Source organism: Zonotrichia albicollis, chromosome 29 (assembly GCF_047830755.1).
Source record: "Zonotrichia albicollis isolate bZonAlb1 chromosome 29, bZonAlb1.hap1, whole genome shotgun sequence".
In the NCBI taxonomy this organism is placed as follows: Eukaryota; Metazoa; Chordata; class Aves; order Passeriformes; family Passerellidae; genus Zonotrichia; species Zonotrichia albicollis.
Window position 1 is genome coordinate 4632528 of NC_133847.1, and position 13530 is coordinate 4646057.

Genomic DNA, 13530 nt, shown 5'->3' on the forward strand with positions numbered 1-13530 from the left:
CCAGCTCCCGGCTCGGTTCAGGTCCCCGTGCTCGGTGCAGAGCCCCGGGCTCGTTGCACGGCCCCAGCTCCTGGCTCGGTGCCGGCCGTGCTGGCGGCAGGTGGTGCTGTCAGTCCGAGCTCTTCCGCTGCCGCCACCGGGGCTCCCCCGGCCCCTCGGCACCGAGGAGCTGCCAGACCCCCGCAGCCCCCCTCAGAGGTTATTTTAGCTTCCCTGGCTCCGTGCCAATGATGAAATCAGTTATTTCCATGTGTTTCCAAAAGCATTAGCCAGCTTTAGCAGCTCTCCGAAGGCGTTACATAAGGCAGCGCTTCCAATGGCGCTCGGCACAGCCGGGATCTGCCTGAGCCTGACACAGAGGCTGCTCACGGCCTGATGTGCCTCACATTGTACCTGCCAGCCCCGGGGAACAGTGGCCTGAGCTCTCTGTGGCATTTGGTTCATCACTGCTGACTCCAAACGTGGCCTTTTAATGAGCAGGGAATTGCCCAAATGCAGCAAACCCTGCAGTCCTGTTGGTCCGGCAGCAGCTCTGCTAAAGCATCCAGCAGAACTCCTTGGAGGTTTGTGATCAGCCTCTCAGCTGCACTTAGTGCTTCCCCCAGGGAAAAGGAGTGTGGCAGTTTTCTCTTTTCCTCTGCTGAGGATATTGACAGCTAAAAATCTTGTGCTTCATTAGCACAATAACTCCCCTCCTAGTTCTCTTCCCACCCCTGCGTGAGAGCTGGAGCCAGAATTACCTACTCTTCCCTCTGCCTGATTTTACATGGCAGAGCCTTGAATCTTTGTCCATCTCTTACAGCCTGAGTCTCCTCCTGCATCCTCACTGCTGTCAGTTTGTTTATCTGCATCCTTTCTGTGCTTGTGCTCCACAGAGGTGGGAGCTGAGTGGGTTTGGCAAGGAGAGGAGCTTGCCTGGGAGGAGGTGACCAGACCCCTTTCTTTCAGGGCAGTGGGAAGCCCTAAGGATCCCTTTTCCTGTCCTCTCTCCCACCTGAGAACAGTCTTCCACCCCTCATCTTGCTCTGTACAAGCTGCTTCATTGCAAAAGCTGGCATAACCTTCTGATATTCCCCTTGCTTGGTGTGAGACACACTTTCCAGCAATCAACATGCCAGGTGGCCTCGAGAGGGATTAATTTTGGGGTGGGATTGCCCCAGCTCTGCCTGCTCTGGAGGCCTGAGCAGCTCCCCAGCATCTGCTGAAGCCCAGGGCTGAGCTGTGCAGCCGTGGCACCACGTAGCTATGGTGACAAACCTGGATGCTTTATTTAGTTCCTGCTTTTCCTCCAGAACATCTGCATTTCCTGGTGGGTGCCTGCTCCTCCTGCAGCAGGCTGGAGCTGAATCCATTGCCTGTGGATCACATACTGTGGGTGGCTGTGTTTGTGTGAGCAGCACAGACACCCCCCAGCTCAGCTCTGTCACTCTGGTGCTTTTGTCTCATCTTTGTGTTGATTTGAAAGGCTCTAAAAGCCCTCACAGTGCCTGGTCTGGGTTTGAGTGAGGCAGAATTCAGTGCAGCAAAGTGCTCATTTCCTCTGTCTGCCAGGGCTTTGCTGACCACAGGCACCACAGCCAGGCTATGAAGCAAACACAAACACACTTTGTAAGGTTTTTTTGTTCTTCTGTTGACTACTTTTGTAGTGTGTCTTTACTTTTTCTTCCCCTTGAGCTTGTTCTTATCTTTGTTCCCTTTTTGCAGAACAGCAGAGTTTAGAGGACTTAAAGCTTCAGTGGTATTTAGCTTGTAAAGAGACTCGCATGACAGTATATCCTCCAGATTAGTTGGGATGCTGCTCCTCATTTTGTCTCCCTAATCAGGGATGAAGCTTTATTTGTACTCTTCAGGGATGGAAAGAAGGGCTGGTGCTGTTTTGTGTGTGCAGTCAGGAGAGATGTGTCAGGGCAGAAGGGTTTATAAATAGTCTTAAGGTTCTTCTGGCAGCATCTGCCCGTGGCTTATCAACTCCTGTGCACTTTGCTTCTGGACCAGAAAAATGCACAAGGTCAGCTTTCCTCCTCCTGGGCTGATAGCCTTTTACTGGAAGAGGAAGCTCTGAGGCTGCAGCTCTGCATTAATCAGCATCTGGATTGATTTCCAGGCCCTGAGACCTGGCACATGGTGGCTGGATCCTCAGCAGTTTGTTTTGTCACTTGCACGACCTTCCCTTGCTGGGACAGTGAGAGGATGCATCCTGGTGACAGTGGGATGCTTTAATTCTGCTGTGGCAGGGGTCCCCAGGGCTGTGTGTGCCCTTCCAGAGGCCTGGCCTAGATCACAGGCTCAAGATTTGCCTGCAGAGGGAGTTTGTGACCAGAGCAGCCAGCTGAGTGCAGGGAGAGGGAGAAGGTCCTGCCTCATTTACAGATTGGCCTCACGCTGCTATTACAGTGCTTGTTAAATATTGATCCAAGTTGGAGACTGAAATGGAATCCAGGTTGAGCCTGTTAATTTTGCTGTTGGATTTCTTCCTGCTTCTCCAGTCCCACACCTGAGACTGCCCTGTGTTCTGAGCTCCAGGAATTCTGCCCTGGAGCTGTGCCTGTCCAGGATCACTGAGTGTGATGAGGGGGTTGTGAGGAGCTCAGGGCAAATCCATGATCTCCAATTTCTGGGTTGAGCTGGGGGTTGTGAGGAGCTCAGGGCAGATCCATGATCTCCAATTTCTGAGTTGTCAGTTGTGATTTGCAAAGATTTTGAAACTGTTGATGTGCTGCAGAGGACGTGATACCTCTGTCTGGGCACAGCTGTGTTGTCTGTTCTTATCAGTTTAATACCTGATAATTCTCAATGAGGGGATTTCATATTTTAGGAATAATTTCCTCATGGAAAGGGTTGTCAGGCACACAGTGAGGTTTGGATCCCCCATCCCTGAAGGTCTCCAAAGAACACCTGGCCACAACCCTCAGGGTGACAAATTGGCGATCAGCCCCGAGTTGAACTCAGTGATTCTGTGCCACCCCTGTGTGCACACAGCAAATCCTCTGGGAATTCTGGGGAGCAGAGCTCAGAGTTGGGCCTCCTGAAGCATTCCCTGGCACGAGCTGTCCCATCCCTGCTCGCAGATAAACTCCAGGGAAGTCTTTACCCTAAATGGCCGCGAGCGGCGGCGGCTGCGGGCGGGCGCTCCAGGATGACTTGCCTGGTGAATAGAACATGATGTTTTGTCTTGCTGAAGCCTCTCAGTGCAGGACTTGAGCCACAGAGCTGCCACAAGTGACTCAGAGCTGAATGTATGAATGTACATTTTCAGTGAGGACACTTTTCTTTCAGATGTTGCCCCCAATGTGGTCATTTTTCATTGAAGTAAAAATTCTTTTCGCTCGATTATTTGCTTTCTGCCTTTTTAATGGCTTCAGAGCAACAGCTCCCTGTGCTGTGGTTGTTTGTGACTTCTGCACTTTTAATCATTTACCTTCAGCTTCTTCTCCTGCTTGTACCAGTTTCATCTGGTAAATGCCTTCAATTTCAAAAACACCTTGAAGTGTGGTTTTTAAATAAATCAGTGGGGGGAGTGGGTGGTGTTCTGACTTCCTGTTTCTTATAACATGAATAAGAGAACCTAACCAATATTTGTCCCCTAATCTTCATGTGAGAGCTCTTTGCAGCCCTATTTCTTAAAAAGAAAAAAAAAAAAAAAAGCCAACTCATTTGGGAAGCTCAGCTGTGAAACTGTCTGATCATCTTATTAATAGGTTCTTTAATTAGGTGTGGGATGGGTTTTTTTTCCTCTGAACTTCTTTCTTTTTCTGTAATGTGAGGAGAAATTCCATCTGAACGTGAGAAAACTCCTTTGCTGGAACAGGTTGCACTTGTGGGGAGGACGGGGGTGTTGTAGAATTTCCATCCTCAAAGACTCTCAAAACCCAGTCCAAATAACCCAAAAATGTGAGAAATTGGGCTCTGCCCTGTGACCTGGAGAGCTCTTCCTGGATTGCTTTAACTTCCTTCATGTGATGTCATGTGGGTCAGCAGTGATCCCATCTGCCTTAAAGCTCTTAATGCTGTCACTAGCATGGATAAACCTTCCCAAATTGCCAGGGCAAAGTGTATTTTGGGTTCTGGGGGTGAAGTAACCTCAGTTTTTCCCCACTGTACTGTCCTATCCCCCCTCTTTGCCCAAGCCCTGATCTGATGTGATGTGAGCAGAGTGACAGGGAAGATGTTCTGGAGCAGTTTGATATCACATGTGCTGTGGTGATTTATCTCTTCCATGACCTTTGAATTGTAGGTTCTCACCTCCAGGGCCCTTGCAGCTTTTTATTTTTAGTAGGATGTGTCTTTCCAGCCCTCACTTCCCAAATGTCCACCCAGTTAATCCCCCACCTTTGTGTTCTCAGTGTGTTCTTGTCCTGGCTCTCCCCAGCACTCTTGCACTCTTTGCTCCTGTCCTGACTTTCTGAATTCCTGTTTGACAGTGAGTGCTGCTTCCCAAACTTTTCTGGTTGCTGGTGATGGGTTCCTCCTGTTCCAACCCATCTCCAAACCCTCATTCTTCATGCAACCTATTCAGGATTTCACAGTGCTTCAGGAGCAACAGATCACCCAGTAAAAGCAAAACTCCTTGTAGTGTTCAGCCGTGAGGCTTTGTTAATGTTCAGGAGGTGAATATATTCCTGGAACCTTCACTGGAGAATATCTTGGATGCTGCTGGATGAAACTCTCAGGGTTCCATGGGCTCATTTCTGAAGAATATGACAAAATTTTCTCCTTCCCTTCTGTTGAGTTGTGAAGCTTTTGAAAGGCAGTGGAGCAGAGTGGGCATCCCAGGAGGCTGTTTAAGGAATCCACCTCCCTTTCTCCCAGAGAGAATAGGCATGAGCTGCTTTTCCTGTCCCTGCTCTGCTCACCACCCACCCCAACTACCTCAGCAGATGATCTCAGAAATCCAATTCCTGGTTAGGGCACAGGGATGGGCATCAGGATGATTTTGTTTTTTTGGTTGGTTCTCCCCTGGTGCACCTCAGAATAGAATTTCACTAGACCAGAGGAATTGGTGTAGTGATGATGATCAGCAGATGATCTCAGAAATCCAATTCCTGGCCAGGGCACAGGGATGGGCATCAGGATGATTTTTTTGTTGTTGTTGGTTCTCCCCTGCTGTATCTCAGAATAGAATTTCACTAGACCAGAGGATCTGGGACACTGTGGACATATGCTGTGCCTGGGGGTTTGGCTCTTCCATGGAGGAGGTTCAATGGAATTCTCTCTGAAATGCAAAAATCTTGATTGGAGCTGTGATTGAGGGCTGGACAAGCCTCAGTCCCTGCACTGGGAGGGAGGGATGGGCTGTACCTGCAGGTGGGACAGACTGGAACAGGTCAGCAATGGGATTGGCATTTTATGCTGAGTTTCCTGTGGCTGGTGGAGCAAATCCTGTCAGGACTGGGCACAGCATGGCTGTCAGGGAGGGAAGAGCAGAGCTTTGTGAGCTGAGAGTGCCTGTGATCACACCTGGACTTGTTTTCTTCTTTTCAGGAATGCTTGAATACGACCCAGCCAAGAGGTTCTCAATACAGCAGATAAGGCAGCACAAGTGAGTGTTCTCTTCCTGCTCCTCCTCTACCTGTGCTCCTGCTCTCACTTTTTGTTTTCCTTTTGACAGCAGACACATGCAAGTCACTACATCTCCTTCCTCCAGCTCTGCTGGGGCTCTGGCAAGCTCCACTTGGCTTTTTTCCTCCCATTAGAGCATCCGGTGGAGCACTGGAATTGCTAAGCAGTAAATAAGGAATATGTTGGAAGTCTGTTTGTGGCATGCCTGCTTCTGGATAATTAAGGGTTCTGGATAATTTTTTCCAGAGGGCCAGCAAGTCCTAATGGAGCAGAACAGGAGGTCCTGAAGGCTGTGTTATTATAGTAGGACTGTTCAGTAATGTGTGTTAGTTCTGGCCAGTCTGGGGACAGAAATATCCCCTGGTATTTGCTCCATATGGAGTCAGCATGTGGAAAAGCGTTCCAGGACAATAGGAAATATTTTTTTTTTCTTTCTCTTTAATATCACAGTCCTCCCTCCCCCATATCCTCCCCCATTTTCCGTGCCATAGTCAGGGGGGGAAATGCCCCGTTATCACTGAGGGGTTTTTTTTAAGGATCTGTTTGAACATGCAGGCTCTGAGCAGAGATTTCCTGGGCGGATAAAAGTACAAGAACAAAAAGCATCATGAGGCTGCTTCACTGCGGAGGCTGCATTAGCTTATCTGCTCTTGGAATGGGAAGTGCTTCTGAGGACAGGCAGAGCTGCCTCTGGACTGCAGCTGCTTGGCCCCTGAGCCTTCCCTGATCCTTTTGGGAGCTGTAAAAGCAAGGATGTGATCCAGGGTGGTGCTGAGCCCACTCCATGCTGCAAGAACAGCACTGCTTTCCTCTTGTGTTTTTGGAAAAGCAATGTGCTGTCAGGTGATGGTGCCCAAGGAGGCCTGAAATGCACTGGGATTCTGCAGGGAGTGAATGGCACCAGCTCCAACAGGGATTGGAAAGGACCAGGGTGCAAGCAGAGCTGGGGGGGGCAGGCTTATGGAGCTTCCCAGGTGATTAATTAATTGTAAGGACTCTCTTGTAGTAGCCAAGCCCCATGCCTGGGTTGTTTCAGGGGCTCTGGGCACAGGCATCTCCCATTCAAAGCTGCCTTTCCCTCCCAGCACCAGTGGCCATGACCAGAGGGCACCAGCTTGCCATGCTTTATCAGGAAGCACTGCAAAGAAGCAGGAATTAATCTGTGGAGTCATCAGTGGGTGTTGAGAAAAGCACTAAAAGCACTTCCCTTCCTGTGGCTGCAGTGGCCACCCCTGAGCTCAGGAGCTGCCCTGGGCCCTCATGGGTCACTGCCAGGTGATTGAGCTGCTTCCCCAATTCCAGATTCTCCATTTTGCCCTCCTCCCACATGGCAGTGATTTTTTTGTGTCAGTGTTGCCCAGCTGGAAGCACAGAGGGGTCTCCAGAGATGCTGCCTGTAGTTAGAAAGCTGAAGAAACTGGAGCACAGGGCAGCCACCGAGCTCCTCAGCTGCTGTGCTGAGGTTTTTCATCCCACAGCACCAAGAGGGGCTGAGGAAAGGCTCTACCTGCAAACCAGGAGCATTTCTAAGGCTTAGGCTCTTAGTAGTTTTGTGTGAGCTTAGCCAGTGCTTTTTAACAGGCTTTTCTCCCCTATTGGTAATTGCCTCCTTCCTCCTGCTGTGGCATCTAGTAATTACATCAAGCACAGCAGAGCTTGTGGCCTGGGCCCTGGATGTGTCTGTCTAGCTTCTTTTTGTGCTAAAGAATCCAGAGCTTGGTTCTCCTGCCTTTTCTTTAAATAGAAGCTTAGCCCTGATGCTTAACCTGACCCTGTTTTTTTTTTTTTTTTTTTTGTATAAATGGAACACAGCAGTCAGGACAGCAGGCAGCCATTCAGGGATTGGGAAAGCACTTTAGTAAGGAGACATTTGATTTCTAGAACCCTTAGATTTCATCTATTGGGGTGAGTAAATCATTAATGATTGTGGGTTTCTCTACACTCCACCCTGCAAAAACATGTGCTAAGGACAGGAACTAAACCAGAAAAACATCAAGCAACTTCCCCAGGCTGCCCTGCTGGGCTGGATCCCATCTCAAACCAGAATCACCCCGTGCCTTTCTATGCTGCTGGAAGTCTCCTTTTATGTCTTTGAGCTGCTGTTCCTGGGGACTCACTCATATGGACAGAGAGGATCATCAAAGTGCTCTGAAAGCAGCAGGAGCAGCCCCTGGGCCCCAGGCAGGGGTTTTGCACTCAGGCTGGTGTCAGGATGGTGGGAAGGGACAGTGGTCCCAAGGGAAGCATCACAGAGCTTGTGTGAGTGTCCCAGCATCCATCCTTCCCCACTTCCATCAAGTGTGAAGGCCCTTGCAGTGGGATCAGGGATAAAATCAGAGGCACTGAGAAAGCACCAAGGGAGCACAGGGTGCTGTTCCAAAGGGAGCAGAGCTGCAGGAGCCAGGGAAGGCATCCAGGCAGCCCAGCAATGGTAATCCAGCCATTCCTCCCATCATTCCTGTCAGCTATTCCAAATGCTTTTGCCCCCTGCAGCAGCAGAGGAATGCTGGAGGAAGAGTCTGCTGAGTTTCATCCCTGCCAGCTGCTTTCCTCCCTCCTCACTCCTGCAGCTGAACTGCATCAAACTCCTGTCTCTGCACTTTTACTGGAGTGGGACAAAGCAAAATGCTGCTCTGTTCAGCCCAGTCCATGCAGAGCAGACCTGGAGCTGGAAATGGAAATGAGTTCAACTTCTCCCAGCCTGTCATCTCAGAATTTAGGAACTGCCAGAAACCAGCCCCTGAAGCAGCAGTGGAAGAGCCTGAAAACCTGCTTTCCCTGGAAGGATCTGAGTGGAATGATGTTCAGTGGAAAACCAGTGCTCATAGCTCAACTCTGTGAATATTTGGTGCTCCTGGGATGGGGATTGTAGGGCAGGGAGGAAAAACTGCCAAGATCTCAGGAGTTCCAACCTCCTCCCTGTGGATTATCCACCACCTCCCCTCTGCCCTGTGCTTTTGCTGAAGGATTTCCTGCTCACACACTGCATTTTGTTACTAACTCACTGACCTGCTGCAGCACTTCAAGTGATGAAGTGGATGCAGAATTCTACCTCTGTCCCTTGTTTCCAAGGCAACCATCTTCCCTTCCCTCTCTACAAAGTGTCACACTTAATTTGTTCAGGCGCAGATCCCATTGCAGGAGTTCATAGCACGAGAGGGGAGGCACTTCCACTTTTTGTTAGTGGAGGTGCAAATTAACCTCACTGCAGGCTGGGCTCTCCTCCTGGAGCTGCTGTGGGCTCTGGGATGCTGTGCTGTTCAAATCTGGGTACCAAACCCCTTGGAAATCCCTGTGGTGCTGCTGAGGGCTCCTTTGCAGGGGCTGACTGTGCTGCTGGGCTGTGTTTGAGGGAGGGAGAGAAGCTTCTCTGAGCCTCTGCTGCTGCCTGTGCACTTGTGGGCTTTCCCCATCCCTTCTCTGTAGTGCCAGGACACAAAGAAGCATTCCTCTTCCTTCCTGAGGCACCTGGTTCAGTTTGCATGGAAGGGATCTTTCCTTCTTTTACCCACCTTCTGCAAATCAGTTTTGTAACATTTTGTGTTAAAGGACTGAATCTCCAGAACTTCTTGGAGGAGTCTGAGCCATTCTCTGCTACCTTTGGTGCTACTCCCAGCCCGGAGGAGCTGCTGTTTTCATACTTTTGTTTGTCCTGAACCTGATTGAAGAGCTTGGACATCTCTTAATCCAGATCTCTGTTACCCCCAGGCTGGAGGAGCTGCTGTTTTCATACTTTTGTTTGTTCTGAACCTGACTGAAGAGCTTGGACATCTCTTGATCCAGCAAGATATATATATATATATATATATATATATATATATATATATAAAAAATTTTGGTGCTGCTGGGATGGGGATTGTAGGGCAGGGAATTTGTGTGAGGGAATGTGATTGCAGGAACACTGCTGTGTGTGTGTGTTGCCTCTCCCTGGGACATTGTGTGCCTTCCACAATTGCCTGTGAGGGAGCTGAGCTAAACTGGAGCCCTGTTCATTGCTGCTTGTGGTGACAGTGACCTTCCAGGGAGCTCGAGGCCCTTACATGGCATCACAGGAGGTGGAGAATTGCTCATCCTGACCCTGGCTGGCAGGGCAGGGATCTGCAGCTTGGCATCTGCTCTCAGAGAAAGCCATCCCTGTGCAAACCAAGCCAAGTGCAATGTTTGTGACCCAAATGGGAAGTGAATAGCTGGGAGTGTTGGAAAGCTGCAGCTGTGCTTACAAGATTCTTATTTTAACCTTGCTTATACCAGGACTTGAAAAGAGCAGAGGGAGGACTTGTGATGGGAGATCTGAGCTTGGGAGCTGCAAACCAAACAGGCTCATTAAGCACTGGGCAACCCAGATTCCTTTTTTTCCTTCAGTCCTTGACCCTGGTGTCTTATCTCCCTGTGCTTGATAGCAGCTGTCTGGCCACTTCTGCCTAGCAGGATCACAATTAACACTTGTGCTGCTGCTGCCTGGGGCTTCTGAGCTTTGCAGGCTCCTCAATGAGCTTGTGGAATAGGAAGAAATAATCCCTTACTACTGCTGCCTTCACTCTGAAGCATTTTAAGCCACTCCCAGGCCTTTGAAGCATAGAGCAGAGAGGAATCTGCTTCTTGCAGAGGGATGTTGTGCACAAGGGGCAATTCTGAGATGCAAAATTTTTTTCTTTGCCCTCAAGGTTAAAGCAGCTGCCACAAGCACCAGGTACTGTGTGTGTGCCAGTGCAGTTGGCTCAGAAAACATCCCTGAAACTGGGAATAACTGGTGGAACATTCATCAGCGGTGCTCTGAGCCAGCCCATGTGTGGGGTTGTGGTGAGGGCAGGGTTGAGGAGAGGCTTTATCTCATGGCCATCACTGACCAGGAGCTGCTGCTCTCTGGCTCAGGCCAGTTCTGGAACTGGTTTCCAGTTCCAAAAGTCAGTGGTCCTCAGCTGAGGAGCAAATCTTCAGTGACAACCTCCAGCACCAGCACAGAAAGCAAAATGTCTGTCCCTGCTGGAAAATCCTTGCCAGCAAATACTCCACTACTCCATACAGAATTGCTCAAGGCTCCTTCCAAGAGGTCTTTGATTTTTCTTAGAACTTCAATGGATTTCTCTTTTCACTCTCTATCCTCATTACCATATATGCATATGCAAGTGTTTGAAATCACCTCCCAGAGGATGGAAGCATAATGACTGGAGTACAGTGATTCAGGTTTCTGCTGCTAATAAAAACCTATTTTTACTCTCCTGGTAAGTAGGACAGGAGGGAAGAGTGAGGCAGAGCTGAAATACAGCAAAATAAAAACACCAGTTGCCATAGACTTCCAGGCTTTTTTTTCCCTTTAAAATTCTCCTTTCAGCAGCCATCACTCTGATCTCATTTGTCCTGGATATTCCCTTCTCCTGAGGTCTCTGGTGTGGAGTTTGGATCCCTCAAGCCTCAGTGCCTCTGGCAAAATCAGCTGGTTGCTGGTGGTTCCTCTGGCCTTGTGCTGCTGATCCTGCCAGGCTGGAGCAGCCCAGGCTGGGTTTGCTGTCTTGGCAGTCATTTCCTCAATGAACACAGCCTCCAAGGAGGAGAAATGGATTGATCCCATTAGGAGAGCAGTGTGCCATGCACGTCACCAAGGAAGCCATCCATGGATCTGGGAAGGGCCCTGGGTCAGAGTTATGTTGTCCAGCAGCTGGGATGGGCTTTGTTTAATTCATATAGTGCCCCTTCAGGAACTAGAGGTGACAATTTTCAGATGAGATCTGAAGCAGTTTCTATCCCTCTTCCCAAACAACACCTTCCTCCCTGCAGACAAGAGGCTGCAAAACTCCATTGCTGCAGAGAAAAAACAGTTTTAAGATGCTAATGGTGAAGCAGTTTCTGGATGAGAATTCACCCCTCCCTTGAATCCTGCCTGATTTGTCCCAGTAGCTGCATTTCCATTTGTTTATCTCCTCACTCCTCTCCTTTCCCTGATAGTTTTGTTAGAATCCCACTTTTTTTTTAGGCCGGCTGTCAAAGCAGTGTAAGACTTAGAACAAAATGATAATTACAGCTCTGCGCAGGAGGTGCCTTCAGCCTTCCTTCCTGAAAGGAATTTGGAACTGGGGTGATAAAAACCAGATGGCTCAGGTTGGTGAGAGTTCTTGGGCTGGCTCAGGCCCTCCTCCGTGCTTGGAGGCCAGGAGTTTACAGGATGCCAACTGCAGGGTGGGAAGCATTTGTGTCCCATCAGGCTCATGTGGGCTGCAAAGTTGTGTTAGAGGTACCTGAGGCTGGAGGAACTTCTGCTCCCACCCACATTTAGGGGGTCATTGGGAGGGTGGAAGGCTCCAGCAGCCTTCCAGGAAACTTTGGGTGCCCACATGCAGCACTGGGAGATGTCCCAGACAGTCTGGAGTCAGAGTTGTGCTATGGGAGCACGATGAAAACCTAAGAGGTTTATCCCATCTGGCTCTGGGATGCTGCTGGAAGCAGCCTGCTGGATTCCTGATCTGATTAAGAACAGCTTTCAGATATCCTTTCCTGGCCAGATGGCAGCACAGGGTTTGGTGGTGATAGGAGTCCCTTGAGACAGGGGGGGATAAAAAGATAAAGTATTCACATTTCTGCTGTGGCCTTGGTGCAAACTGGCTTCTAGAGGAAACTGCTGCAGTAAGTGCCCCTCTCAGGCTGAGATCTTTAAATTTGTGTCTGTTGGGCTGGATCAGCCTCAGCTTGAGGACAGGGGAAGTTCCTTCTGTCCTGCTTGCTTGGATAACAAAACTCAGGAGCTCTGGCAGCTCTGCTGGTTTGTTTTGACTTACAGGTAGTTTGGGCTGGAGTTGGTGATGGAGAAAAAGGTCCTGAGCTTCCCTCTGTGTCTGTCCCTCTGTTCTGTCCTATCCCAGCGTGTCCCAATCCTGACACCTGCCCAAACCTTTTGTTTTCTCCTTACCTGGCACGGGTGGAACTCCCAGCTCTGAGTATCCAGGTGGGCTGGGGCCACCCTCACTGGAGAACTCCTGCATGCCTTGTGCACTGACCCAGCTCTGCCCTCGGGCTCTCTGCAGCTGGTTTAGGAAGAAACATGCTCAGGCAGAGGCGCTGGTGCCCATCCCTCCCAGCCCTGAGACAAAGGACAGGTGGAGGAGCATGACGGCGGTGCCTTACCTGGAGGATCTGCATGGCTACAATGAGGAAGAGGATGATGACTTGTATGACATTGAAGATGATATCATCTACACTCAGGACTTCACAGTACCAGGTAGGGGAGAAGTGGTTGTGAGGGATTTTTTTGGGGGGTTTAAAGCTTTTTTAAGGAAAGGCCTTGAGGTGTGAATGATCCTTTCAGCAGAGGAGATTCTGGGTTGTGGAAGGGTGTGAGTGAGCCATGATGCTCTAGATTGCTCAGTCCTTGATTTGATCAATCAAGATGCCCATCCCAGTGCTGCCCCTGTGCCAGCTTCCTCCCATCTCCCACCAACAGCTGCTGCTGGGCTCTGCTGCTCAGCACAGTTAATTCTTTGGACCAGTTTTGCTGGAATGAGTTATTTGTGAGCAGAGCCCTGAAATGACTCTGCCTTCAGGGCATGTGGCACACCTGGGGGATCCCATGGTCCCAGGCTGGTCCTTGCCTTTCCCAGCTCCATGTCCATCCCAGCTGAGCAGGGTGAGCCCCATGCAGGCAGGTATCTGAGGTTAAGGATCACACTGGGAGCACTGACACCAAGAACTTCACCCTCCTCATACAAACAGCAGCGTTTAAACCCGAATCAGAGCTGTCATGGCAGATGACAGGCAGATATTCCATGTTCTCTATGGAACTTGTGCTGTTTCAGAGGAGTTAGAGACCTAAAGGATGAGAGGGGCTGCTGAGGTGGGATGTGCAGAGTTTGTGGTGGGCAGGAATCCCCTCAACACTCATGGGAGGAGCGGGGTGAGGAGGGTCCCAGCACAGACCCTCAGTGGGTTTGTGAGCCATTGCAGAGGTGGGGGCAGCTGCAGAGGGAATAAATGTGAATTTTT

The 13530-nt window shown here is 49.9% G+C and overlaps 1 protein-coding gene across 1 annotated transcript in view; it reads left to right on the top strand.

The window, feature by feature from the left end:
* STK11 (serine/threonine kinase 11) overlaps positions 1-13530 on the top strand; it is a 33472-nt gene that overhangs the window by 14336 nt on the left and 5606 nt on the right. The window contains exons 7-8 of the mRNA XM_074528613.1: positions 5482-5539; positions 12576-12769. Coding sequence (XP_074384714.1) covers positions 5482-5539; positions 12576-12769 — 252 coding nt within the window. The remainder of the gene's footprint in view (positions 1-5481; positions 5540-12575; positions 12770-13530) is intronic.